At 45.4% G+C, this 28,000-nt stretch overlaps 1 protein-coding gene across 3 annotated transcripts in view; it reads right to left on the reverse strand.

Moving 5' to 3' along the window:
• LOC110508251 (guanine nucleotide-binding protein G(olf) subunit alpha) overlaps positions 1-28,000 on the reverse strand; it is a 136,322-nt gene that overhangs the window by 104,693 nt on the left and 3,629 nt on the right. For 2 of the 3 annotated variants that reach the window (XM_036966055.2, XM_090226014.1), the window contains exons 2-4: positions 5,298-5,370; positions 4,236-4,290; positions 2,330-2,449 (exon numbers count right to left, since the gene is read on the reverse strand). In XM_036966055.2, the coding sequence (XP_036821950.1) occupies positions 2,330-2,449; positions 4,236-4,290; positions 5,298-5,370 (248 nt within the window). Of the gene's footprint in view, positions 1-2,329; positions 2,450-4,235; positions 4,291-5,297; positions 5,371-5,603; positions 6,942-28,000 lie in introns of those variants that run through there. The other variant, XM_036966056.2, reaches the window with a different exon arrangement.

The raw sequence follows: 28,000 nt of genomic DNA on the forward strand, positions 1-28,000 counted from the left end.
CACCCCACCACAACACTGATCCTCCCAGTGCCACCCCACCACAACACTGGTCCTCCCAGTGCCACCCCACCACAACAACTTAGACCTGTAGTACCCACTAGGGTTGCACAATGAAATCACATTTGTATTGAAATTTTAGACAGGCCCCGTTACCATGCAGACAGACAGGCCCCGTTACCATGCAGACAGACAGGCTCCATTACCATGCAGACAGACACTAATCCTGTCAGTGTATAGCTAGTAAGCCTCATGCTGTCATCACCATTCTTTAAAAAAAAGAGGGAGAAAACATCTCAAGAAAGTTGTGGATTACAACGGGTGAGATTAGAAGGACATCCAGTAAACAAGAACAGTGTCAACCTAATAAATCCAATCTGAACTTGTCTGGGACGATCTCTAGGAATCACGATGAAAGCAAGTTCAAGTAACTACTAGATCATAACTAAAGGCCTGCAGCAAAATGATCATCATCACAAACAGGATGCATAAGAAAAATCAGGCCTAACCGTTCGGTTACCCTGACAAGAATCAACTGAGAACCTTTTGTGTGTGTGTATGTGTATGTATATATATATATATATATATATATATATATATATATATATATATATATATATATATATATATATATATATATATATATATATATATATATATATATATATATATATATATAAATATAAATATAAATAAATAAATAAATATAAATAAAAATAAAAAAAAAATATATATATATATATAAGTATAAATATATATATATATAAATAAATATAAAATAAATAACAATATAAATATATATAAATAATAATAATAAAATATATATAAATATATAAATAATAATAAAATATATATAAATAATAATAATAATAATAATATAAATAATAATATAAATATACACACAAACTTTCAAAGGATGATGATTTCCAGAACGATGAAAAACACAGTGTGTATTCCCATTTGGCCTGTCATGTGACCGGACTTTATCAGGGGCCCTGATCAACACCAAGCAGAAGACTGTGTCCCATAATGCCACCCTATATCTAGAGAACTACTTTTCTGTCCAAAAGCATTTTTTATTTAAACGAGGCAAGTCAGGTTAAAGAACAAATTCTTATTTACAATGACGACCTCCACCGGCCAAATTCGGACGACGCTGGGCCAATTGTGCGCCGCCCTATGTGACTCCCAATCACAGCCGGTTGTGATACAGCCTGGAATCGAACCACGGTCTGTAGTGGCACCTCTAGCACTGAGATGCAGTGTCTTAGACTGCTGCGCCCTAAAAAACTATGTAGGGAATAGGATGCCATTTGGGAGACTGAATCCCATCCATGTTCCCAGATGGATAATATGGCCCAATCTGAATACTGAGAGGGCGTCCCCAATGGCACCTTATTCACTATATGATGCACTACTTTTGACCAAGGTCCTCGGGCCCTGTTCTATAGTAGTGCACTATATAGGGAATAGGGCTCTGGTCTAAAGTAGTGTACTATATAGGGAATAGGGCTCTGGTCTAAAGTAGTGTACTATATAGGGAATAGGGCTCTGGTCTAAAGTAGTGCACTATATAGGGAATAGGGCTCTGGTCTAAAGTAGTTCACTATATAGGGAATAGGGTTCTGGTCTAAAGTAGTGCACTATATAGGGAATAGGGTGGCATAGAGCTCTGGTCTAAAGTAGTGCACTATATAGGGAATAGGGCTCTGGTCTAAAGTAGTTCACTATATAGGGAATAGGGTGGCATAGAGCTCTGGTCTAAAGTAGTGTACTATATAGGGAATAGGGCTCTGGTCTATAGTAGTGTACTATATAGGGAATAGGGCTCTGGTCTATAGTAGTGTACTATATAGGGAATAGGGCTCTGGTCTAAAGTAGTTCACTATATAGGGAATAGGGTGGCATAGAGCTCTGGTCTAAAGTAGTGCACTATATAGGGAATAGGGCTCTGGTCTAAAGTAGTGCACTATATAGGGAATAGGGCCCTGGTCTATAGTAGTGTACTATATAGGGAATAAGGTGGCATAGAGCTCTGGTCTAAAGTAGTGCACTATATAGGGAATAGGGCGCTGGTCTAAACTGGCAGCCGGGAGAGGGGGGTGGGGTGGGGGGGGCGGTCTGCATCGGGAACTCAGAGGAATGAAAAAGAGGAACTAAAAACATAAAATGCAAAGTTGAACAAAACAGCATCCATTATTACAACAGCTACATGATATATCTGACAGATATCATACACAAATCTCAAATCAATCCACTGTCGGTGACCACACCAAGCGCTCTCTCTCACACACACACACACCTGAATGAAAACCTAAAACAGCCATCTTACCTGTGTGTAGTCAAAGTCCGAGAGAGGAGCTATGCTTTTGATGTATTCGATTCTGAACTGGTCTTCGGGGTTGGCGAGAGAGACCGGAGGTATCAAGGTGCTCATGGCTGACACTATCGTCTAGAAAGAGGAGACGCAGGCCGGCGGTGAGACGGATGAATACAGGATAAATACATTTTAAAAACAAAATCAGGAAAATAGGAATGGTATGTCCAATCGAACACAATCTGTCATCTCAGATGGCACCCTACTCCCTATGTAGGGCCCTGGGCTACTGTCATCTCAGATGGCACCCTACTCCCTATGTAGGGCCCTGGGCTACTGTCATCTCAGATGGCACCCTACTCCCTATGTAGGGCCCTGGGCTACTGTCATCTCAGATGGCACCCTACTCCCTATGTAGGGCCCTGGGCTACTGTCATCTCAGATGGCACCCTACTCCCTATGTAGGGCCCTGGGCTACTGTCATCTCAGATGGCACCCTACTCCCTATGTAGGGCCCTGGGCTACTGTCATCTCAGATGGCACCCTACTCCCTATGTAGGGCCCTGGGCTACTGTCATCTCAGATGGCACCCTACTCCCTATGTAGGGCCCTGGGCTACTGTCATCTCAGATGGCACCCTACTCCCTATGTAGGGCCCTGGGCTACTGTCATCTCAGATGGCACCCTACTCCCTATGTAGGGCCCTGGGCTACTGTCATCTCAGATGGCACCCTACTCCCTATGTAGGGCCCTGGGCTACTGTCATCTCAGATGGCACCCTACTCCCTATGTAGGTCCTGGGCTACTGTCATCTCAGATGGCACCCTACTCCCTATGTAGGGCCCTGGGCTACTGTCATCTCAGATGGCACCCTACTCCCTATGTAGGGCCCTGGGCTACTGTCATCTCAGATGGCACCCTACTCCCTATGTAGGGCCCTGGGCTACTGTCATCTCAGATGGCACCCTACTCCCTATGTAGGGCCCTGGGCTACTGTCATCTCAGATGGCACCCTACTCCCTATGTAGGGCCCTGGGCTACTGTCATCTCAGATGGCACCCTACTCCCTATGTAGGGCCCTGGGCTACTGTCATCTCAGATGGCACCCTACTCCCTATGTAGGGCCCTGGGCTACTGTCATCTCAGATGGCATCCTACTCCCTATGTAGGGCCCTGGGCTACTGTCTAGGCTGTCATCTCAGATGGCACCCTACTCCCTATGTAGGGCCCTGGGCTACTGTCTAGGCTGTCATCTCAGATGGCACCCTATTCCCCATGTAGGGCCCTGGGCTACTGTCTAGGCTGTCATCTCAGATGGCACCCTACTCCCTATGTAGGGCCCTGGGCTACTGTCTAGGCTGTCATCTCAGATGGCACCCGACTCCCTATGTAGGGCCCTGGGCTACTGTCTAGGCTGTCATCCTACTCCCTATGTAGGGCCCTGGGCTACTGTCTAGGTTGTCATCTCAGATGGCACCCTACTCCCTATGTAGGGCCCTGGGCTACCGTCTAGGCTGTCAGTATAGAGAACAGGGCCCTGATATAAAGTACTGCGTTATACAGTATAGAGAACAGGGCCCTGATATAAAGTACTGCGTTATACAGTATAGAGAACAGGGCCCAGATATAAAGTACTGCACTATACAGTATAGAGAACAGGGCCCTGATATAAAGTACTGCACTATACAGTATAGAGAACAGGGCCATGATATAAAGTACTGCACGAAACAGTATAGAGAACAGGGCCCTGATATAAAGTACTGCACTATAGAGTATAGAGAACAGGGCCCTGATCTAAAGTACGGCACTATACAGTATAGGGAAAGGGGTACCATTTACATTATAGTGCAGACAGAGTAATACACTAGTTTATATATTTTTTTGAAACGGGAAAGACACAGATTAATACTATCCTACTCACCACTATCGCGTCCTTCACGTTTTTCCGAATATCTTGTATTTTCTGTTTCTTTTCTCTGTCAAAAGGAGGACAGAACACAGGCGTGAGGAGACGGTAACCAACGAGATAACAACAACATCACAATAGCGCTCGTCTAAGAAGCTAAAGATAACAGGGTTGAAGCTAGTGTGGTTCAACTGCAGTTCTAGGACCTGATGTTAACACACTAGAGTCGGTATGTGTTCAGGCCAGACAGGCAGTAAGATATCTCTACCAGTATAACTGTAGTCCTATGTAATTCAGACAGGCAGTAAGATATCTCTACCAGTACAACAGTAGTCCTATGTAACTCAGACAGTAAGATATCTCTACAAGTACAACAGTAGTCCTATGTAATTCAAACAGGCAGTAAGATATCTCTACCAGTACAACAGTAGTCCTATGTAACTCAGACAGTAAGATATCTCTACCAGTACAACTGTAGTCCTATGTAACTCAGACAGGCAGTAAGATCGGTCCTACGGTTGTACTGGTAGGGGTATGCAACTCAGACAGACATAGGCCACTATCACAGGCACAGGAGGCATTACAGCTAAACACATTATCCATAGACACGGGCCTCTCCCCAATAATAGTCAACATAGTTATGACATACATAACTTCATAACAGTGAACAATGTGACTGCTGTAATAACAGGCAGTCAGGGAGATCTCATGTCTCATATGCTGAAGCCTATATCGGTGTCTGCTGTAAGCAGAGAGAGAGCGATCAGTGATAGTGGTAGTCGCCTGACTGTACAGTACATTTGAGTGTTGGCCACTGATAGAGGAGGCCTAGGCTCTGCAGTGCCCGAGGAAAATCCATTCAGTTCTCTACAGGCCTATTATCATCTTGACAGTCTCACCCAAAGGCAGGGAGACCATGAGTATAACCAAATATGTTATGAAATGGGTGTATATATATATATATATATATATATATATATATATATATATATATATATATATATATATATATCTGGGCCTATATGTCAAATGGAGATGCAGTAGGGCCTGTAACAACAGTGGATAACATGTACTCACTCTGCGTTAAAACCATTGACGTGTAGAATCCTCATCTGCTTCACAATAGTACTTTTCCCGGACTCTCCAGCACCTACGGGAATGAAGCAAAGAGGCCTGAATGTTACAATATGTTGCTGATAACCGAACGATCAGAAGGGGTCAAAATGAATTAGAATGTTGTCAAAACGAAGCAAATTTCTAGGCTTCGCTTCCATCAATACACCATGACATATAGCGAGGGCTTTCAAATACGTAATGGGGTAATTTAATGAAGGATATTTTAGATCGCACCGTGTTCGGGCCAAGTCGTTTATATAACCTTACCCAATAATAACAGCCGGTGCGTCGCTTTATATGCTTGTCGTTCTTTTTGTAACTGTTTTTCTATTTTTTTATTCGCCTCTCGTTGTGCCTTTTCGTCGATGCGTTGATCTTCAGTCTTGCTGTTGCCCAAACAACCCATATCTTCCGTTAACTAACCTCGTCTCTCAAAAATATTAAATACACGAAGATGTTATAATAATAAATGTATAAAAAAAAAAAACAATGGTGTGAAAGAAAATCTGTGCGACGCTTGTCCGCCGTTGGGAGGGCTATGTTCCTTCCTCCCCGTTACGATTCCTTTTTACCCGCAACCAACGGGACCTTCCTTCGGCATCCAAAACTAATTCTTGATTCGCCCCTTCAAAATCACTCGAATCGTTGAAATAACAGAGAAATACACAAGATAACGAAGGTTTAGATTTCTGGAAACAGGCCAAGTGTTTCTCTCGTTCCTTCCCTCTTCTCAGTATGTGTCTATTTGGTGTTTTTAACTCAGCACTGCCTCTCTCTGTTGTACCAGGAAGTAGCCGTGCACCGAGCCACAGAGAAACCTTCCTCTGCCACAATGTAACACTGCAGCTGGCTCACACACACCTACAATCCGCTCACATATCATTGTATCATTTCTGTGAGAAGGGTAGGAGGGTCATTACAATCACATGTGTCACCCAAGACCTTCCCCGCGGCTGGTTTAATCAGCCCTAAAAAAACGAAGAGAGATTTTCCGTTTGCACCAGACAAGCTGGGCAGGAAGTTTGGGTCTTTCTATCCACCGAGAGTCGGCTGGATCGAGTGCGTTGGGGTTGTCCTGATGTCGGGTGTAGCTTGTCAATCGCAAGTAATATCACACGGTAACACAGGCCTACACACAGCTTATCAGTCACTTACACTAAAGGCCTAAACCGATCCCCTAAAACAATATTAAATAAAAAAAAGTCCAAAGTTACAACTATACAAATAGACGGTCTGAAATCCCCAAAACAAAAGTAAAACCCAAACTAAACGCAGCAAAAAAATAGATCATTTCTAGCCCTTCTGCTGCCAACTCCGATCACTACTCCCATTTGCATTCACGGCTCAGTCTGCTGCCTCGGTAGTCTTCCTCGGTAGTCCACTCCTGCTGTCGTCACATTCTCGGTGGTTTACTATTTATATTGACCGCGTGTGCAACAGAGCCCCTCTGCTTAAAAAAATAAATAAAAAAGCATTCGCGATCACCCGTGGGAAAGGGGTTCACGGCACCGCGGTAACTCTCCACACCGACGCGCAACTGACAGTTCAGCCGCTGTCCTCGAGGCCCGGGGTATGTACACAGTAACTAGGCTACTGCGCATGTTCAAAGACCTTTCCTGTCCGGCCTGTTTAAATGGCTGCGTCGGACGGTCTGATAGATGGTGTATGTTTGTTTTAGTAGGTTTCTATTTTAAGATGTTTGTATTGTATCTCAAAATAAAGAAAACGTTCACGATATGTCATTTCTACTGTAGCACTGGATAATAGCAAATATCCGACTGCCAGACAGAATATAATCCAATAGAATACTAAAAACCTCTGCTTACATCCACCACTATTACTACATCCACTACTACATCTACTACATCCACCACCACTACTATTACTACATCCACTACTACATCTACTACATCCACCACCACTACTACATCCACTACTATTACTACATCCACCACTACTACATCCACTACTATTACTACATCCACCACTACTACATCCACTACTATTACTACATCCACTACTACATCTACTACATCCACCACTATTACTACATCCACCACTATTACTACATCCTCCACCACTACTACATCCTCCACCACCACCACTACTACATCCTCCACCACTATTACTACATCCTCCACCACTATTACTACATCCACCACTACTACTACATCCACCACTACTACATCCACCACTACTATTACTACATCCTCCACCACTATTACTACATCCTCCACCACTACTACATCCACCACTACTATTACTACATCCTCCACCACTATTACTACATCCTCCACCACTATTACTACATCCACCACTATTACTACATCCACCACTATTACTACATCTTCCACCACTACTACATCCTCCACCACCACCACTACTACATCCTCCACCACTACTACTACATCCTCCACCACCACCACTACTACATCCTCCACCACTACTACTACATCCTCCACCACTACTACATCCACAATATCCACCACTACTACATCCAACAATATTACTACATCCACCACCACTACTACATCCACGATATCCACCACTACTACATCCACCACTACTACATCCACCACCACTATTACTACATCCTCCACCACTATTACTACATCCTCCACCACGACTACATCCACCACTACTATTACTACATCCACCACTACTATTACTACATCCACCACTACCATTACTACATCCACCACCACTATTACTACATCCTCCACCACTACTACATCCACCACTACTATTACTACATCCACCACTACTATTAGTACATCCACCACTACTACATCCACCACCACTATTACTACATCATCCACCACTACTATTACTACATCCACCACTACTACATCCACCACTACTACATCCACCACTACTACATCCACCACCACTACATCCACCACTACTATATCTGACACCACTACTACTACTACCACTACATCCGCCACCACCATTACTACATCCGCCACCACCACTACTACATCCGCCACCACCACTACTACATCCGCCACCACCTACACTACTACATCCGCCACCACCTACACTACTACATCCGCCACCACCACTACTACATCCGCCACCACCACTACTACATCCGCCACCACCACTACTACATCCGCCACCACCACTACTACATCCGCCACCACCCCCATTACTACATCCGCCACCACCCCCATTACTACATCCGCCACCACCCCCATTACTACATCCGCCACCACCCCCACTACAACATCCGCCACCACCTACACTACTACATCTGCCACCACCACTACTACATCCGCCACCACCTACACTACTACATTCGCCACCACCCCCATTACTACATCCGCCACCACCCCCATTACTACATCCGCCACCACTACAACATCCGCCACCACCTACACTACTACATTCGCCACCACCTCCATTACTACATCCGCCACCACCTCCATTACTACATCCGCCACCACCACCCCCATTACTACATCCGCCACCACCTCCATTACTACATCCGCCACCACCCCCATTACTACATCCGCCGCCACCCCCATTACTACATCCGCCACCACCACCCCCATTACTACATCCGCCACCACCACCCCCATTACTACATCCGCCGCCACCCCCATTACTACATCCGCCACCACCCCCATTACTACATCCGCCACCACTACAACATCCGCCACCACCTACACTACTACATTCGCCACCACCTCCATTACTACATCCGCCACCACCTCCATTACTACATCCGCCACCACCTCCATTACTACATCCGCCACCACCCCCATTACTACATCCGCCGCCACCCCCATTACTACATCCGCCACCACCACCCCCATTACTACATCCGCCACCACCACCCCCATTACTACATCCGCCACCACCCCCATTACTACATCCGCCGCCACCGCTACTACATCCGCCACCACCCCCATTACTACATCCGCCGCCACCACCACCCCCATTACTGCATCCGCCACCACCACCCCCCCATTACTACATCCGCCGCCACCACCACCCCCATTACTACATCCGCCGCCACCACCACCCCCATTACTACATCCGCCACCACCACCCCCATTACTACATCCGCCACCACCCCCACCACCACTACATCCGCCACCACCACCACCACCACTACATCCCCCAACACCGCTACTACATCCGCCACCACCACATCCCCCACCGCCACCACCACATCCCCCACCACCACCACCACTACATCCGCCACCACCCCCATTACTACATCCGCCACCACCACTACTACATCCGCCACCACCCCCATTACTACATCCGCCACCACCACCACTACATCCGCCACCACCACCCCCATTACTACATCCGCCACCACCCCCATTACTACATCCGCCACCACCCCCATTACTACATCCGCCACCACCAGCATTACTACATCCGCCACCACCATTACTACATCCGCCACCACCATTACTACAGGTATATGAAATACAAATGGTATAGAGGGAAATAGTCTTATAATAACTACAACCTAAAACTTCTTACCTGGGAATATTGAAGACTCATGTTAAAAGGAACCACCAGCTTTCATATGTTCTCATGTTCTGAGAAAGGAACTGAAACGTTAGCTTTCTTACATGGCACATATTGCACTTTTACTTTCTTCTCCAACACTTTGTTTTTGCATTATTTAAACCAAATTGAACATGTTTCATTATTTATTTGAGGCTAAATAGATTTTTATTGATGTATTATATTAAGTTAAAATAAGTGTTCATTCAGTATTATTGTAATTGTTATTATTACAAATAAAATAAAATAAATTAAAAATAATAATAAAAAAATATGTTTTTTTAAAAATCGGCCGATTAATCGATATCGGCTTTTTTTGGTCCTCCAATAATCGGTATTGAAAAATCATAATCGGTCGACCTCTACTTACTACATCTGGGCGGAGTCGTCCGGGTTTGGCAGGGTGGGGTGGGGTTAGGGTTTGGCCGGGGTAGACCGTCATTGTAAATAAGAATTTGTTCTTAACTGACTTGCCTAGTTAAATAAATACCAATATGCCACTGTTTCAAATAGTGCCCCTGAGTCCGTTTCCCCTCAAGGTTTCTTCCTCAGGTTCCCCTATGTTCCCGACAACACCGCTGGTTTTGGAGGCTGGGTAACTGTGAAGCACAACAACTGTTGGCGTAAAAACGGCTAAATATATATCCATTTTCACAGATTAATTCAATTCATTCAAGTATTGACCTATTCTATATTTATATATAGAGTATGTTCATATAAAATTCAAAATGTATGTTATTCATTATATTTTCTAAATGCCTGTTCAGATTTTAAACCATGAAAGCACTCACTGACGTCAATGAGAACAGACCACACTGGTCAGTGTCCACGACTCCGCTTTATCTTTGTGGCTGTGGTAAGTAGTGACAGCCCTGTCAGTGTCCACAACTCCGCTTGATCTTTGTGGCTGTGGTAAGTAGTGACAACCCTGTCAGTGTCCACGACTCCGCTTTATCTTTGTGGCTGTGGTAAGTAGTGACAGCCCTGTCAGTGTCCACAACTCCGCTTGATCTTTGTGGCTGTGGTAAGTAGTGACAACCCTGTCAGTGTCCACGACTCCTCTTGATCTTTGTGGCTGTGGTAAGTAGTGACAACCCTGTCAGTGTCCACAACTCCTCTTGATCTTTGTGGCTGTGGTAAGTAGTGACAACCCTGTCAGTGTCCACAACTCCTCTTGATCTTTGTGGCTGTGGTAAATAGTGACAACCCTGTCAGTGTCCACAACTCCTCTTGATCTTTGTGGCTGTGGTAAATAGAGACAACCCTGTCAGTGTCCACAATTCCTCTTGATCTTTGTGGCTGTGGTAAATAGTGACAACCCTGTCAGTGTCCACAACTCCTCTTGATCTTTGTGGCTGTGGTAAATAGAGACAACCCTGACTGTGTCCATGGATATTTGAACCATCTGATAGTTATTATTGTTATGACTACGTTTTTATAATAGGCGTTATGAAAACAAAATGCTCATGTTTTTTGTAAAAGGGAGATGAGTGTTGGTGCCTCGCTTGGCTCTACTGTATATAAACCCAGACTGGCCCAATTCAATCAATCCGTAAACTGGTGTTGGTATTTTAACCCCGTCTCCCTGCCACAAAGGGCAAGGTAAACACAGTGAGTAGCTCCTTAGCACCACCTAGTGGCTATGATCGGCAGAGCAGGCATTACAGACGGTGGTGGTGCTACTGCTGCAGCCCAGCCCTTTTCAATGGGCGCCATTGAGCAAAGAAAACTTGACTAGACAAAAGCGTTCACAGTCATACGTAGAGTTTGTTTGGGGAGATACCGTGGTAATGTAGCCTACGAGCTATTCTTTATTGGTAAAAATAGAAGATGGAGCCAACGATAAGGAGGAAGCAAACAGAAAGTACAGTGACTTCCTGGTACGGTCCGTGCAGGCCTAATGAGTGTTCAGTGAAGAGCCACGTCCAAACCGAAAGTGATATAAACGGTTCGTTCTCCTCTGAAACAATAACAAAGGGTCAACCCGCCTCTGTTTTGGTAAAAAGCTGAGGGAAGGGCCTGGAGAAATGTACCCAGTCTCAGGTTAATAGATAGAGAAATGGACGCAAGGCCTGACATATCCATGATATCAACATTATAGTTATAACCATGTTATGAGGCTATACAGGACTGACCAACATTATAGTTATAACCATGTTATGAGGCTATACAGGACTGACCATCCATGATATCAACATTATAGTTATAACCATGTTATGAGGCTATACAGGACGGACCATCCATGATATCAACATTATAGTTATAACCATGTTATGAGGCTATACAGGACTGACCATCAACATTATAGTTATAACCATGTTATGAGGCTATACAGGACTGACCATCCATGATATCAACATTATAGTTATAACCATGTTATGAGGCTATACAGGACTGACCATCAACATTATAGTTATAACCATGTTATGAGGCTATACAGGACTGACCATCCATGATATCAACATTATAGTTATAACCATGTTATGAGGCTATACAGGACTGACCATCAACATTATAGTTATAACCATGTTATGAGGCTATACAGGACTGACCATCCATGATATCAACATTATAGTTTTAACCATGTTATGAGGCTATACAGGACTGACCATCCATGATATCAACATTATAGTTTTAACCATGTTATGAGGCTATACAGGACTGACCATCCATGATATCAACATTATAGTTTTAACCATGTTATGAGACTATACAGGACTGACCATCCATGATATCAACATTATAGTTATAACCATGTAATGAGGCTATACAGGACTGACCATCCATGATATCAACATTATAGTTTTAACCATGTTATGAGACTATACAGGACTGACCATCCATGAAATCAACATTATAGTTTTAACCATGTTATGAGACTATACAGGACTGACCATCCATGATATCAACATTATAGTTTTAACCATGTTATGAGACTATACAGGACTGACCATCCATGATATCAACATTATAGTTATAACCATGTTATGAGACTATACAGGACTGACCATCCATGAAATCAACATTATAGTTATAACCATGTTATGAGGCTATACAGGACTGACCATCCATGATATCAACATTATAGTTATAACCATGTTATGAGGCTATACAGGACTGACCATCCATGATATCAACATTATAGTTATAACCATGTTATGAGACTATACAGGACTGACCATCCATGATATCAACATTATAGTTATAACCATGTTATGAGACTATACAGGACTGACCATCCATGATATCAACATTATAGTTATAACCATGTTATGAGACTATACAGGACTGACCATCCATGAAATCAACATTATAGTTTTAACCAGTGTTTGTTTACATATACAATGTTTACAAACATTGGAGGAGAACAAGCTTCTATTTTGGGTTCTGATGAGAGTGTGACAGTTGAACTAAACTCATGAGGCATTTAGAAAAGTTACATTCTTCAAGAATTAATGGTTATATATAATAAATAAGTCAAAATTAATGTTTCAACTACAGATTCTAGTTAACTAAATATAGCTACAGTATTAAAGCAACAGATTTTTAAAACATCCTCAACAGAACTCACTGTACTTTATGTAGGATGAGTGGCCTATCATGACAGCAGCAAATAGTCCATGCCAGCTTCAAGACCTTTTGTTGATCATGGCCTACTGTTGCTACCGGCAACATGACAGTAGCGACGGTCAAGTGTTGATGGTCAATGATTAAAAACCCACTTAAGAAAAGCAGCAAAATTCACTTGCTTTTTAAATTTTTTTTTACACAGAGACATTCCGTGAGGATTGAGGAAGCTGTGGGGGCTTCCCACGGTTGCCCCTAACAACAGACAAAGCTCTAGGGGGAAAAAAGTAGTGCACTATTTCAGAAGCAGGCTGTTTCTTGAGGGGCCAAAGTCCTGGCTGAGTAAGCTGTGGGGGCTTTCCCACTGTGTTTTGGTGGCTCAAGGTTACGTGTTTCTCCTAATGACAGATCTAGGATCAGGTTATCCAACCCCCAAAGGGGGTCAAAAAATAGGAGGTAACAATTGTTAGTACATTTGTGTACATGGATATGATTCTTAATACAAACCGATTGGAAACAAGCCATTACACTTAATTATGATTATTATTAAGGTTATTACTTATAAATATTCAAATGAACAAATTAAGAAATGTCAGTCACCTAACAACTGTTGGCGCAATTATTAGAAAATGGAAGAAGTTCAAGATGACGGTCAATCACCCTCGGCCTGGGACTCCATGCAAGATCTCACCTTGTGGGGCATCAATGATCATGAGGAAGGTGAGGGATCTGCCCAGAACTACACGGCAGGACCATGGTCAATGACCTGAAGAGAGCTGGGACCACAGTCTCAAAGAAAACCATTAGTAACACACTACACCGTCATGGATTAAAATCCTGCAGCGCACGCAAGGTGCCCCTGCTCAAGCCAGAGCATGTCCAGGCCCGTCTGAAGTTTGCCAATGACCATCTGGATGATCCAGAGGAGGAATGGGAGAAGGTCATGTGGTCTGATGAGACAAAAATAGAGCTTTTTGGTCTAAACTCCACTCGCCGGAGGTGAGGATGAGGGATGAGTACAACCCCAAGAACACCATCCCAACCGTGAAGCATGGAGGTGGAAACATCATTCTTTGGGTTCTGCAAAGGGGACAGGACGACTGCACCGTATTGAGGGGAGGATGGATGGGGCCATGTATCGCGAGATCTTGGCCAACAACCTCCTTCCCTCAGTAAGAGCATTGAAGATGGGTCGTGGCTGGGTCTTCCAGCATGACAACGACCCGAAACACACAGCCAGGGCAACTAAGGAGTGGCTCCGTAAGAAGCATCTCAAGGTCCTGGAGTGGCCTAGCCAGTCTCCAGACTAGAACCCAATAGAAAATCTTTGGAGGGAGCTGAAGGTCCGTATTGCCCAGCGACAGCCCTGAAACCTGAAGGATCTGGAGAAGGTCTGTATGGAGGAGTGGGCCAAAATCCCTGCTGCAGTGTGTGCAAACCTGGTCAAGAATTACAGGAAACGTATGATCTCTGTAATTGCAAACAAAGGTTTCTGTACCAAATATTAAGTTCTGCTTTTCTGATGTACCAAATACTTATGTCATGCAATAAAATGCAAATTAATTACTTAAAAATCATACAATGTGATTTTCTGGATTTTTTTTTCCAGATTCCGTCTCTCACAGTTGAAGTGTACCTATGATAAAAATTACAGACCTCTACATGCTTTGTAAGTAGGAAAACCTGCAAAATCGGCAGTGTATCAAATGCTTGTTCTCCCCACTGTATATCCAGTCAGGTTGTCTCTCATTCTTTATAACTAAAGTGATTGGATAAGAAATAGGACAAATAAAATCCAACCAACAATCAGAAGGCAAGGTAAAGCAATTACCATATTACCTAAACCTATCCAATCCCATTTCGATTTACAGGAGTGCCTATTATGGTGTAGTTTGTGTCCGTCTATGAGATTGGAAGGTTGGGAGATCGATCCCCGGCTGAGTCATACCAAAGACTGTAAAAATGGCACTCAACATTAAGGAGATAGATTGAGGATAAGGCCCTGCGATAGACTAGTTTCCTGTCCAGGGGGTGTACTGTACATCAAGCTGTCTCACTACAGAAACAGGATATAGACTAGTGTCCTGTCCAGGGGGTGTACTGGTACATCAAGCTGTCTCACTACAGGATATAGACTAGTGTCCTGTCCAGGGGGTGTACTGTACATCAAGCTGTCTCACTACAGAAACAGGATATAGACTAGTGTCCTGTCCAGGGGGTGTCCTGTACATCAAGCTGTCTCACTACAGAAACAGGATATAGACTAGTGTCCTGTCCAGGGGGTGTACTGTACATCAAGCTGTCTCACTACAGAAACAGGATATAGACTAGTGTCCTGTCCAGGGGGTGTCCTGTACATCAAGCTGTCTCACTACAGAAACAGGAGACAAGCTCCTGCTCCTATGAGCTGCTCCGGCTCACACAAGCCAAGGCTCAAGGTTCCGTACTTTTACTCCACTGGGTGGACGGGTCGATTTGTGAACAGGCAGTTAAGGGCGTCTGGGAACACTGCTACTGACACACTATAAACGCGGTACGCTATAACAGGGACGGTACGCTATAACAGGGACGGTACGCTATAACAGGGACGGTACGCTATAACAGGGACGGTACGCTATAACAGGGACGGTACGCTATAACAGGGACGGTACGCTATAACACACACAGCAAGCTATAACACAGCACGCTAGACACACAGCAGTCTCTCTCGAGCAGTGTTGTGTATCCTAATGTGGTCTACCAATGGATCCCCTGCTCCCTTTCCTAATGTGGTCTACCAATGCCCTGCTTCCTTTCCTAATGTGGTCTACCAATGGATCCCCTGCTCCCTTTCCTAATGTGGTCTACCAATGGATCCCATGCTCCCTTTCCTAATGTGGTCTACCAATGGATCCCCTGCTCCCTTTCCTAATGTGGTCTACCAATGGATCCCCTGCTTTCTTTCCTAATGTGGTCTAATTAAGCAATAATGCCCGAGGGGGTGGGGTATATGGCCAATATACCACAGCCAAGGACTGTTCAAAAGCACGACGCATTGTGGAGTGCCTGAACACAGCCCTTAGCCGTGGTATATTGGTCATATACCACAAACCCCCGAGGTGCCTTATTGCCATTATAAACTGGTTACCAACATAGTTAGAGCAGTAAAAATATATGTTTTGTCATACCCGTGGTAAACGGTCTGATATACCACGGCTGTCAGCCAATCAGCATTCAGGGCTCAAACCCTCCAGTTTATAATGTGGCCTACCAATGGATTCCCTGCTTCCTTTCCAGGAAATAAAGGTGAGTTTGGCCTGCCACCAAATCAGAACACAGTGCATGAAGTAGGCCTATCAAAGTCAAGTGGCTTGAATGTAAATGAAGCCAGACTGATAAGAGGGAAGCACTCATCAAGGTGGTGATCATGAATACTAGTTATATTCTAGAACCTAGACATTCTAGAACATAAACATTCTATAATGTAAATTCTGTAACACAGTTCCAGAACACCTAACAACACAATGACGACTGATGAATTGTATTTCAACCAGATACTTATGTACTTCCTTCTGACTGTATCGTTACTCAAGGAAACAGCTGCCGAGCGCTACTACAAACAGATAAAGTGAGCCAGATTAGCCGGGCCGGCACACCTTGGCCTGGCTGAAATGTTACACTGTTTGGAAGGTGTCCACTTTCAAAAGAAACAGAGAGAATACACACCAACCTTCGTCTTATCAACCGTCCGAAGGGCTCAGCCAGCACTCTGGCCTCACTGTAGAGGAACACTGGGGCTTCAATGGCACCCTATTCCCTATGTAGTGCACTACTTTAGACCAGGGCTATGGCTGGCTGTGTCTGAAATTGTAGCGATGGGTGAAAGTAGTGCACTATATAAAGAATAGGGATGCGGCCTGGACAAAAGAAGTGCACTTTATAGGGAAGTCGTATTTAAGCTAATTGATTGAACCGAAATTAGCCATTTCAGTTTATAGGATTCTTATAATATGTATTAACTATAGTACACAACATCATATTGGGAAGAAACCTCTTAACAATGATTAAGATGTGAGGAATGCAAATAAAATGGTCAAATGACACATCAAGCCCACCCCACCAACCAGTATACAGTATCAGTCCACCCCACCAACCAGTATACAGTATCAGTCCACCCCACCAACCAGTATACAGTATCAGTCCACACCACCAACCAGTATACAGTATCAGTCCACCCCACCAACCAGTATACAGTATCAGTCCACCCCACCAACCAGTATACAGTATCAGTCCACACCACCAACCAGTATACAGTATCAGTCCACCCCACCAACCAGTATACAGTATCAGTCCACCCCACCAACCAGTATACAGTATCAGTCCACACCACCAACCAGTATACAGTATCAGTCCACCCCACCAACCAGTATACAGTATCAGTCCACCCCACCAACCAGTATACAGTATCAGTCCACACCACCAACCAGTATACAGTATCAGTCCACCCCACCAACCAGTATACAGTATCAGTCCACCCCACCAACCAGTATACAGTATCAGTCCACCCCACCAACCAGTATACAGTATCAGTCCATCCCACCAACCAGTACACAGTATCAGTCCACACCACCAACCAGTATACAGTATCAGTCCACCCCACCAACCAGTATACAGTATCAGTCCACACCACCACCCCAACAACCAGTATACAGTATCAGTCCACCTCACCAACCAGTATACAGTATCAGTCCACCCCACCAACCAGTATACAGTATCAGTCCACCCCACCAACCAGTATACAGTATCAGTCCACACCACCACCCCACCAACCAGTATACAGTATCAGTCCACACCACCAACCAGTATACAGTATCAGTCCACCCCACCAACCAGTATACAGTATCAGTCCACCCCACCAACCAGTATACAGTATCAGTCCACCCCACCAACCAGTATACAGTATCAGTCCACCCCACCAACCAGTATACAGTATCAGTCCACCCCACCAACCAGTATACAGGATCAGTCCACCCCACCAACCAGTATACAGTATCAGTCCACCCCACCAACCAGTATACAGTATCAGTCCACCCCACCAACCAGTATACAGTATCAGTCCACCCCACCAACCACTATACAGTATCAGTCCACCCCACAAACCAGTATACAGTATCAGTCCACCCCACCAACCAGTATACAGTATCAGTCCACCCCACCAACCAGTATACATTATCAGTCCACCCCACCAACCAGTATACAGTATCAGTCCACACCACCAACCAGTATCAGTCCACACCACCACCCCACCAACCAGTATACAGTATCAGTCCACCCCACCAACCAGTATACAGTATCAGTCCACCCCACCAACCAGTATACAGTATCAGTCCACCCCACCAACCAGTATACAGTATCAGTCCACCCCACCAACCAGTATACAGGATCAGTCCACCCCACCAACCAGTATACAGTATCAGTCCACCCCACCAACCAGTATACAGTATCAGTCCACCCCGCCAACCAGTATACAGTATCAGTCCACCCCACCAACCAGTATACAGTATCAGTCCACCCCACCAACCAGTATACAGTATCAGTCCACCCCACCAACCAGTATACAGTATCAGTCCACACCACCACCCAGTATACAGTATCAGTCCACCCCACCAACCAGTATACATTATCAGTCCACCCCACCAACCAGTATACAGTATCAGTCCACACCACCAACCAATATCAGTCCACACCACCACCCCACCAACCAGTATACAGTATCAGTCCACCCCACCAACCAGTATACAGTATCAGTCCACCCCACCAACCAGTATACAGTATCAGTCCACCCCACCAACCAGTATACAGTATCAGTCCACCCCACCAACCAGTATACAGGATCAGTCCACCCCACCAACCAGTATACAGTATCAGTCCACCCCACCAACCAGTATACAGTATCAGTCCACCCCACCAACCAGTATACAGTATCAGTCCACCCCACCAACCAGTATATAGTATCAGTCCACCCCGCCAACCAGTATACAGTATCAGTCCACCCCGCCAACCAGTATGCAGTATCAGTCCACCCCGCCAACCAGTATACAGTATCAGTCCACCCCGCCAACCAGTATACAGTATCAGTCCACCCCACCAACCAGTATACAGTATCAGTCCACCCCGCCAACCAGTATGCAGTATCAGTTCACCCCACCAACCAGTATACAGTATCAGTCCACCCCACCAACCAGTATACAGTATCAGTTCACCCCACCAACCAGTATACAGTATCAGTCCACCCCACCAACCAGTATACAGTATCAGTCCACCCCACCAACCAGTATACAGTATCAGTCCACACCACCACCCCACCAACCAGTATACAGTATCAGTCCATCCCAACAACCAGTATACAGTATCAGTCCACACCACCACCCCACCAACCAGTATACAGTATCAGTCCACACCACCACCCCACCAACCAGTATACAGTATCAGTCCACCCCACCAACCAGTATACAGTATCAGTCCACCCCACCAACCAGTATACAGTATCAGTCCACCCCACCAACCAGTATATAGTATCAGTCCACCCCGCCAACCAGTATACAGTATCAGTCCACCCCGCCAACCAGTATACAGTATCAGTCCACCCCGCCAACCAGTATACAGTATCAGTCCACCCCGCCAACCAGTATACAGTATCAGTCCACCCCACCAACCAGTATACAGTATCAGTCCACCCCGCCAACCAGTATGCAGTATCAGTTCACCCCACCAACCAGTATACAGTATCAGTCCACCCCACCAACCAGTATACAGTATCAGTTCACCCCACCAACCAGTATACAGTATCAGTCCACCCCACCAACCAGTATACAGTATCAGTCCACCCCACCAACCAGTATACAGTATCAGTCCACACCACCACCCCACCAACCAGTATACAGTATCAGTCCATCCCAACAACCAGTATACAGTATCAGTCCACACCACCACCCCACCAACCAGTATACAGTATCAGTCCACACCACCACCCCACCAACCAGTATACAGTATCAGTCCACCCCACCAACCAGTATACAGTATCAGTTCACCCCACCAACCAGTATACAGTATCAGTCCACCCCACCAACCAGTATACAGTATCAGTCCACCCCACCAACCAGTATACAGTATCAGTCCACAACACCAACCAGTATACAGTATCTGCCCTACCCACCAACCAGTATACAGTATCAGTCCACCCCACCAACCAGTATACAGTATCAGTCCACCCCACCAACCAGTATACAGTATCAGTCCACCCCACCAACCAGTATACAGTATCAGTCCACACCACCACCCCACCAACCAGTATACAGTATCAGTCCACACCACCAACCAGTATACAGTATCTGCCCTACCCACCAACCAGTATACAGTATCAGTCCACCCCACCAACCAGTATACACTATCAGTCCATCCCAACAACCAGTATACAGTATCAGTCCACCCCACCAACCAGTATACAGTATCAGTCCACCCCACCAACCAGTATACAGTATCAGTCCACCCCACCAACCAGTATACAGTATCAGTCCACCCCACCAACCAGTATACAGTATCAGTCCACCCCACCAACCAGAATACAGTATCAGTCCACACCACCACCCCACCAACCAGTATACAGTATCAGTCCACACCACCACCCCACCAACCAGTATACAGTATCAGTCCACCCCACCAACCAGTATACAGTATCAGTCCACCCCACCAACCAGTATACAGTATCAGTCCACCCCACCAACCAGTATACAGTATCAGTCCACCCCACCAACCAGTATACAGTATCAGTCCACCCCACCAACCAGTATACAGTATCAGTCCACCCCACCAACCAGTATACAGTATCAGTCCACCCCACCAACCAGTATACAGTATCAGTCCACACCACCACCCCACCAACCAGTATACAGTATCAGTCCACCCCACCAACCAGTATACAGTATCAGTCCACCCCACCAACCAGTATACAGTATCAGTCCACCCCACCAACCAGTATACAGTATCAGTCCACCCCACCAACCAGTATACAGTATCAGTCCACCCCACCAACCAGTATACAGTATCAGTCCACCCCACCAACCAGTATACAGTATCAGTCCACCCCACCAACCAGTATACAGTATCAGTCCACACCACCACCCAGTATACAGTATCAGTCCACACCACCACCCCACCAACCAGTATACAGTATCAGTCCACCCCAACAACCAGTATACAGTCTCAGTCCACACCACCACCCCACCAACCAGTATACAGTATCAGTCCACCCCACCAACCAGTATACAGTATCAGTCCACCCCACCAACCAGTATACATACAGCGTCAGTCCACCCCACCACCCCACCAACCAGTATACAGTATCAGTCCACCCCACCAACCAGTATACAGTATCAGTCCACACCACCACCCTACCAACCAGTATACAGTATCAGTCCACCCCACCAACCAGTATACAGTATCAGTCCACCCCACCAACCAGTATACAGTATCAGTCCACCCCACCAACCAGTATACAGTATCAGTCCACCCCACCAACCAGTATACAGTATCAGTCCACCCCGCCAACCAGTATACAGTATCAGTCCACCCCGCCAACCAGTATACAGTATCAGTCCACCCCGCCAACCAGTATACAGTATCAGTCCACCCCGCCAACCAGTATACAGTATCAGTCCACCCCACCAACCAGTATACAGTATCAGTCCACCCCACCAACCAGTATACAGTATCAGTCCACCCCACCAACCAGTATACAGTATCAGTCCACACCACCACCCAGTATACAGTATCAGTCCACACCACCACCCCACCAACCAGTATACAGTATCAGTCCACACCACCAACCAATATACAGTATCAGTCTATACCACCACCCCTGGCCACTAGATGGTGCTGTTCTTGATATTACCAGGTTCTGACCACTAGATGGTGCTGTTCCTGATATTACCAGGTTCTGACCACTAGAGGGTGTGTTCCTGATATTACCAGGTTCTGACCACTAGATGGTGTGTTCCTGAAATTACCAGGTTCTGACCACTAGATGGTGGTGTTCCTGCTGTTACTATAACTGGTCGTTGGGGTAGGCTTGGTGTGGGGTTTGGGGGTTAATGCACCAAAACTCCCCCCCCCCAAAAAAAAAAAATCCATTGAGCATCCTTGAGATGATTCTACAACTTGATTGGAGTCCACCTGTGGTAAATTCAATTGATTGGACATGATTTGGATTGATTGGACATGATTATATAAGGTCCCACAGTTGACAGTGCATGTCAGGGCAAAAACCAAGCCATGAGGTTGAAGGAGTTGTCTGTTGAGCGCCGAGATAGGATTGTGTCGAGACAGATCTGGGGAAGGGTACAAAAACATTTCTGCGGCATTGAAGGTCCCCAAGAACACAGTGGCCTCCGTAATTCTTAACTGCCTTGTTCAGGGGCAGAACGAAAGACTTTTACCTTGTCAGTTCGGGGATTCGATCCAGCAACCTTTGGGGCAAAAGTAGTGTACTACAGTATGGGGAATAGGGTGGGATTTGAGACATAGGGTTAGTGTGTTGTTTGACTCTGCTCCTATCCACAGAGCAAGCCTCCTGTTCCTGAGAAGTTAAAGAAGCCCATGTTGGCTGTTCCTCTCACGACCCAGAGGCCCAAGAGGAGCGCCTCTCCCTCTGCAGACAAACCCACCAGAGAGAGAGCCTTGGAACCACCAAGACTCTTCCTAGAGCTGGTCAGCCGGCCAAACTGACCAATCGGGGGAGAACGGCCTTGGTCAGGGAAGTGACCAAGAACCCGATGGTCACCCTGAAAGAGCTCCAGAGTTCCTCTGTGGAGATGGGAGAACTTTCCAGAAGGACAACCATCTCTGCAGCACTCCACCTTTATGGTAGAGTGGCCAGACGGAAGCCACTCCTCAGTAAAAAGGCACATGACAGCCCGCTTGGAGTTTGCCAAAAGGCACCTAAAGGACTCTTAGACCATGAGAAACAAGATTCTCTGGTCTGATGAAATCAAGATTGAACTCTTGGCCTGAATGCCAAGCGTCACGCCTGGAGGAACCTGGCACCGTCTCTACAGTGAAGCATGGTGGTGGCAGCATCATGCTGTGGAGATGTTTTTCAGCTGCAGGGACTGGGAGACTAATCAGGATCAAGGGAAAGATGAACGGAACAAAGTACAGAGAGATCCTTGATTAAAACCTGCTCCAGCGCTCAGGACCTCAGACTGGGGAGAAGGTTCACCTCCCAACAGGACAACGAGCCTAAGCACACAGCCAAGACAACGCAGGTGTGGCTTCGGGACAAGTCTCTGAATGTCCTTGAGTGGCCCAGCCAGAACCCTGACTTGAACCCGATCGAACATCTCTGCAGAGACCTGAAAATAGCTGTGCAGCAACGCTCCCCATTCAACCTGACAGAGATTGAGAGAATCTGCAGAGAAGAATGAGAGAAACTCCCCAAATGCAGGTGTGCCAAACTTGTACCATCATACCCAAGAAGACTCAAGGCAAAAGTCACTGCCAAAAGGTACTTCAACAAAGTACTGAGTAAAGGGTCTTAATTCTTATGCAATTGTCATTTAAAATGTTTTAAATATTTTTTAGATACATTTGCAAAAGCTTCTAAAAACCTGTCTTTGTCATTATGGGGTATTGTGGGTAATACATTTTAGAATAAGGCTGTAAAGAAACAAAATGTGGAAGAAGTCAAGGGGTCTGAATATTTTCCGTAACTCATCCAAAAGGCTTTGACTTCTCAAACACGGCAGAAAGCAAATTTATTTGATGCCCTGATTCCTTATTAATTTAGCCACCTACTGAGAAAACTAGCAAGTTAAACACAGTTCTCCATTTTTCATGCAGAAAAAAAGATCAAATTCAAAATAAATGTCACAGATCTAACATGCTTCTTGTAATTTCTGCTCGGGTTTAGACACATTTTGAGCCTCTGTTGCACTTCTAAACTCAGATGAGAATTCACGAATGGCCATTCTATCAGCAGCCGTCTCTATGACTGGCGTTCTATCAGCAGCCGTCTCTCCGACTGACGTTCTATCAGCAGCCGTCTCTCCGACTGGCGTTCTATCAGCAGCCGTCTCTCCGACTGGCGTTCTATCAGCAGCCGTCTCTCCGACTGACGTTCTATCAGCAGCCGTCTCTCCGACTGGCGTTCTATCAGCAGACGTCTCTCCGACTGGCTTTCTATCAGCAGCCGTCTCTCCGACTGGCGTTCTATCAGCAGCCGTCTCTCCGACTGGCGTTCTATCAGCAGCCGTCTCTCCGACTGGCGTTCTATCAGCAGACGTCTCTGACTTTTCTCTACTGTTCTGGGCGTAGCCAGCCTGCTTTTCTCTCTACTGTTCTGGGTGTAGCCAGCCTGCTTTTCTCTCTACTTTTCTGGGCGCAGCCAGCCTGCTTTTCTCAAATTTTCTGGGCATAGCCAACCTGCTTTTCTCTAATTTTTTGGGCATAGCCAGACTGCTTTTCTCTACTTTTCTGGGCGTAGCCAGCCTGCTTTTCTCTCTACTTTACTGGGTGTGGCCAGTCTATTTTTCTGGGTGTAGCCAGCCTACTATTTCTCTCTACTTTTCTGGGCGTAGCCAGCCTGCTTTTCTCTCTACTTTTCTGGGTGTAGCCAGCCTGCTTTTCTCTCTACTTTTCTGGGCGTAGCAAGCCTGCTTTTCTCTCTACTTTTCTGGGTGAAGCTAGCCTGCTTTTCTCTCTACTTTTCTGGGTGAAGCTAGCCTGCTTTTCTCTCTACTTTTCTGGGTGAAGCTAGCCTGCTTTTCTCTCTACTTTTCTGGGTGAAGCTAGCCTGCTTTTCTCTCTACTTTTCTGGGTGTAGCCGGCCTGCTTTTCTCTCTACTTTTCTGGGTGTAGCCGGCCTGCTTTTCTCTCTACTTTTCTGGGTGTAGCCGGCCTGCTTTTCTCTCTACTTTTCTGGGCGTAAAATGCAAGATTAACTTTAAGCAAAACATTAGGAAAATGTAGCTGGCTACATTCTTTCCATGATAGACATTAGAAATATGACGGCCATACATAATTTTGCAAAAAAAGACCTTGCTTTTTCATTGTATTTACTTGTGTGGCTGCCAGCCAAATAGCGTCGGCACTTCTGTTATCTGATGAACAGGAAGCTTTTTTTATGTTGAATGTGTTGCACTAATGTGTTTTCTGTGAAGGAAAACTATAGTTGTACGTCCCCGATCACTCTATTGAAGCAAAATAACACTGACTTTCAATTTAAAACACCACCCCTGTCAACACACAGCTGGACTCCCCTGTTCCCACTTCCTCCCGTCGTGCAATTTACAAACAAACACGTGACAGGAACCACTGTCCTGGGGGAACTATGATACATTATGAAAAGTAAGAGGTGAAATGAAGAACGGATTCTGCTTCATCTCCCAACGTACTGCACAAGTTGACTGTAGGTATTTACTTTAAAAAAGTATCAATTCTACAAATAATTTATTGATTAGAAAATGACATAGTTTCAAATGCTATAGAAAAAGCATCCCGTGGCTATTTCCAAATACCCCGGATTACAGTATATACGGAATACCAGCGACCAAGCCTAATGGAGGGCCTGGAGCCTATCAAGGAGAGGAACTCAACTGGGCTCTCTGCTTAAATGTAGTTTAGGGCCGTACGTATCAAGCATCTCAGAGTAGGAGTGCTGGTCTACGATCAGTTTTGGCCATTTTTAATCAACATAGAGACATAGTCCTCCACTACTATGTTAAAACTGATTGGGCAATAAATAACTTATTCGTTAATAAGTCGATCAACTAGTTATAAACCCTTAACAACCCCCTTAAAAATAGTGTTGTCCCATGCTTTAGTACTGTAATGAATAGCCTGTGATCCTTCCTATTTGCCTCCACATAGATTACCAGTGTAGTGAGTAAGACAGGGTTCTCACCATAGATTACCAGTGTAGTGAGTAAAACAGGGTTCTCCACATAGATTACCAGTGTAGTGAGTAAAACAGGGTTCTCCACATAGATTACCAGTGTAGTGAGTAAAACAGGGTTCTCCACATAGATTACCAGTGTAGTGAATAAAACAGGGTTCTCCACATAGATTACCAGTGTAGTGAGTAAAACAGGGTTCTCCACATAGATTACCAGTGTAGTGAGTAAAACAGGGTTCTCCACATAGATGACCAGTGTAGTGAGTAAAACAGGGTTCTCCACATAGATGACCAGTGTTGTGAGTAAAACAGGGTTCTCCACATAGATTACCAGTGGTGTGAGTAGAACAGGGTTCTCCACATAGATGACCAGTGTAGTGAGTAAAACAGGGTTCTGCTAGTGAGCTGAAAAGACACTCAAGAAGACGTCTCAAAGTTAAGTCTTGTATTCTACGACTTCATGTTGATGTCTTTGATAAAAGCCACTGGCTTCTCTGAGTGGAAACTTTGGCCCTCTAGTAATGAAAACCACAGCCCCCCCCCATCTGAACAGTTACAGTCCAACCCCCCCCCCCATCTGAGCAGATACAGTCCAACCCCCCCCCCCCCCCCCATCTGAACAGTTACAGTCCAACCCCCCCCCCCATCTGAACAGTTACAGTCCAACCCCCCCCCCCCCATCTGAACAGTTACAGTCCAACCCCCCCCATCTGAACAGTTACAGTCCAACCCCCCCCACCATCTGAACAGTTACAGTCCGACCCCCCCCCCCTCCCATCTGAACAGTTCAGCCGTTTCAGAGAGAGAGAGAGAAAGAGGAATAAGGTGGACACCCAGTGATTTATAAGGTCCTGATGAAGCCATCTTTCCCACACCACTGACACTGAGTAAAATACTGTATGGACATATAAAAGGCCCCTATGTATAAAGACTAGGGTGGATGGTTGGCCCCTATGTATAAAGACTAGGGTGGATGGTTGGCCCCTATGTATAAAGACTAGGGTGGATGGTTGGCCCCTATGTATAAAGACTAGGGTGGATGGTTGGCCCCTATGTATAAAGACTAGGGTGGATGGTTGGCCCCTATGTATAAAGACTAGGGTGGATGGTTGGCCCCTATGTATAAAGACTAGGGTGGATGGTTGGCCCCTATGTATAAAGACTAGGGTGGATGGTTGGCAAAAAAAGTATTTAGTCAACCACCAATTGTGCAAGTTCTCCCACTTAAAAAGATGAGAGGCCTGTAATTCATCATAGGTACACTTCAACTATGACAGACAAAATGAGAAGAAAAAAACCCAGAAAATCACATTGTAGGATTTTTAATGAATTTATTTGCAAATGATGGTGGAAAATAAGTATTTGGTCAATAACAAAAGTTTCTCAATACTTTGTTGTATACCCTTTGTTGGCAATGACAGAGGTCAAACGTTTTCTGTAAGTCTTCACAAGGTTTTCAAACACTGTTGCTGGTATTTTGGCCCATTTCTCCATGCAGATCTCCTCTAGAGCAGTGATGTTTTGGGGCTGTTGCTGGGCAACACGGACTTTCAACTCCCTCCAAAGATTTTCAATGGGGTTGAGATCTGGAGACTGCCTAAGCCACTCCAGGACCTTGAAATGCTTCTTACGAGGGCCA

This window comes from Oncorhynchus mykiss, chromosome 28 (assembly GCF_057628025.1).
Source record: "Oncorhynchus mykiss isolate SJ-2025 chromosome 28, ASM5762802v1, whole genome shotgun sequence".
Classification (NCBI taxonomy): Eukaryota; Metazoa; Chordata; class Actinopteri; order Salmoniformes; family Salmonidae; genus Oncorhynchus; species Oncorhynchus mykiss.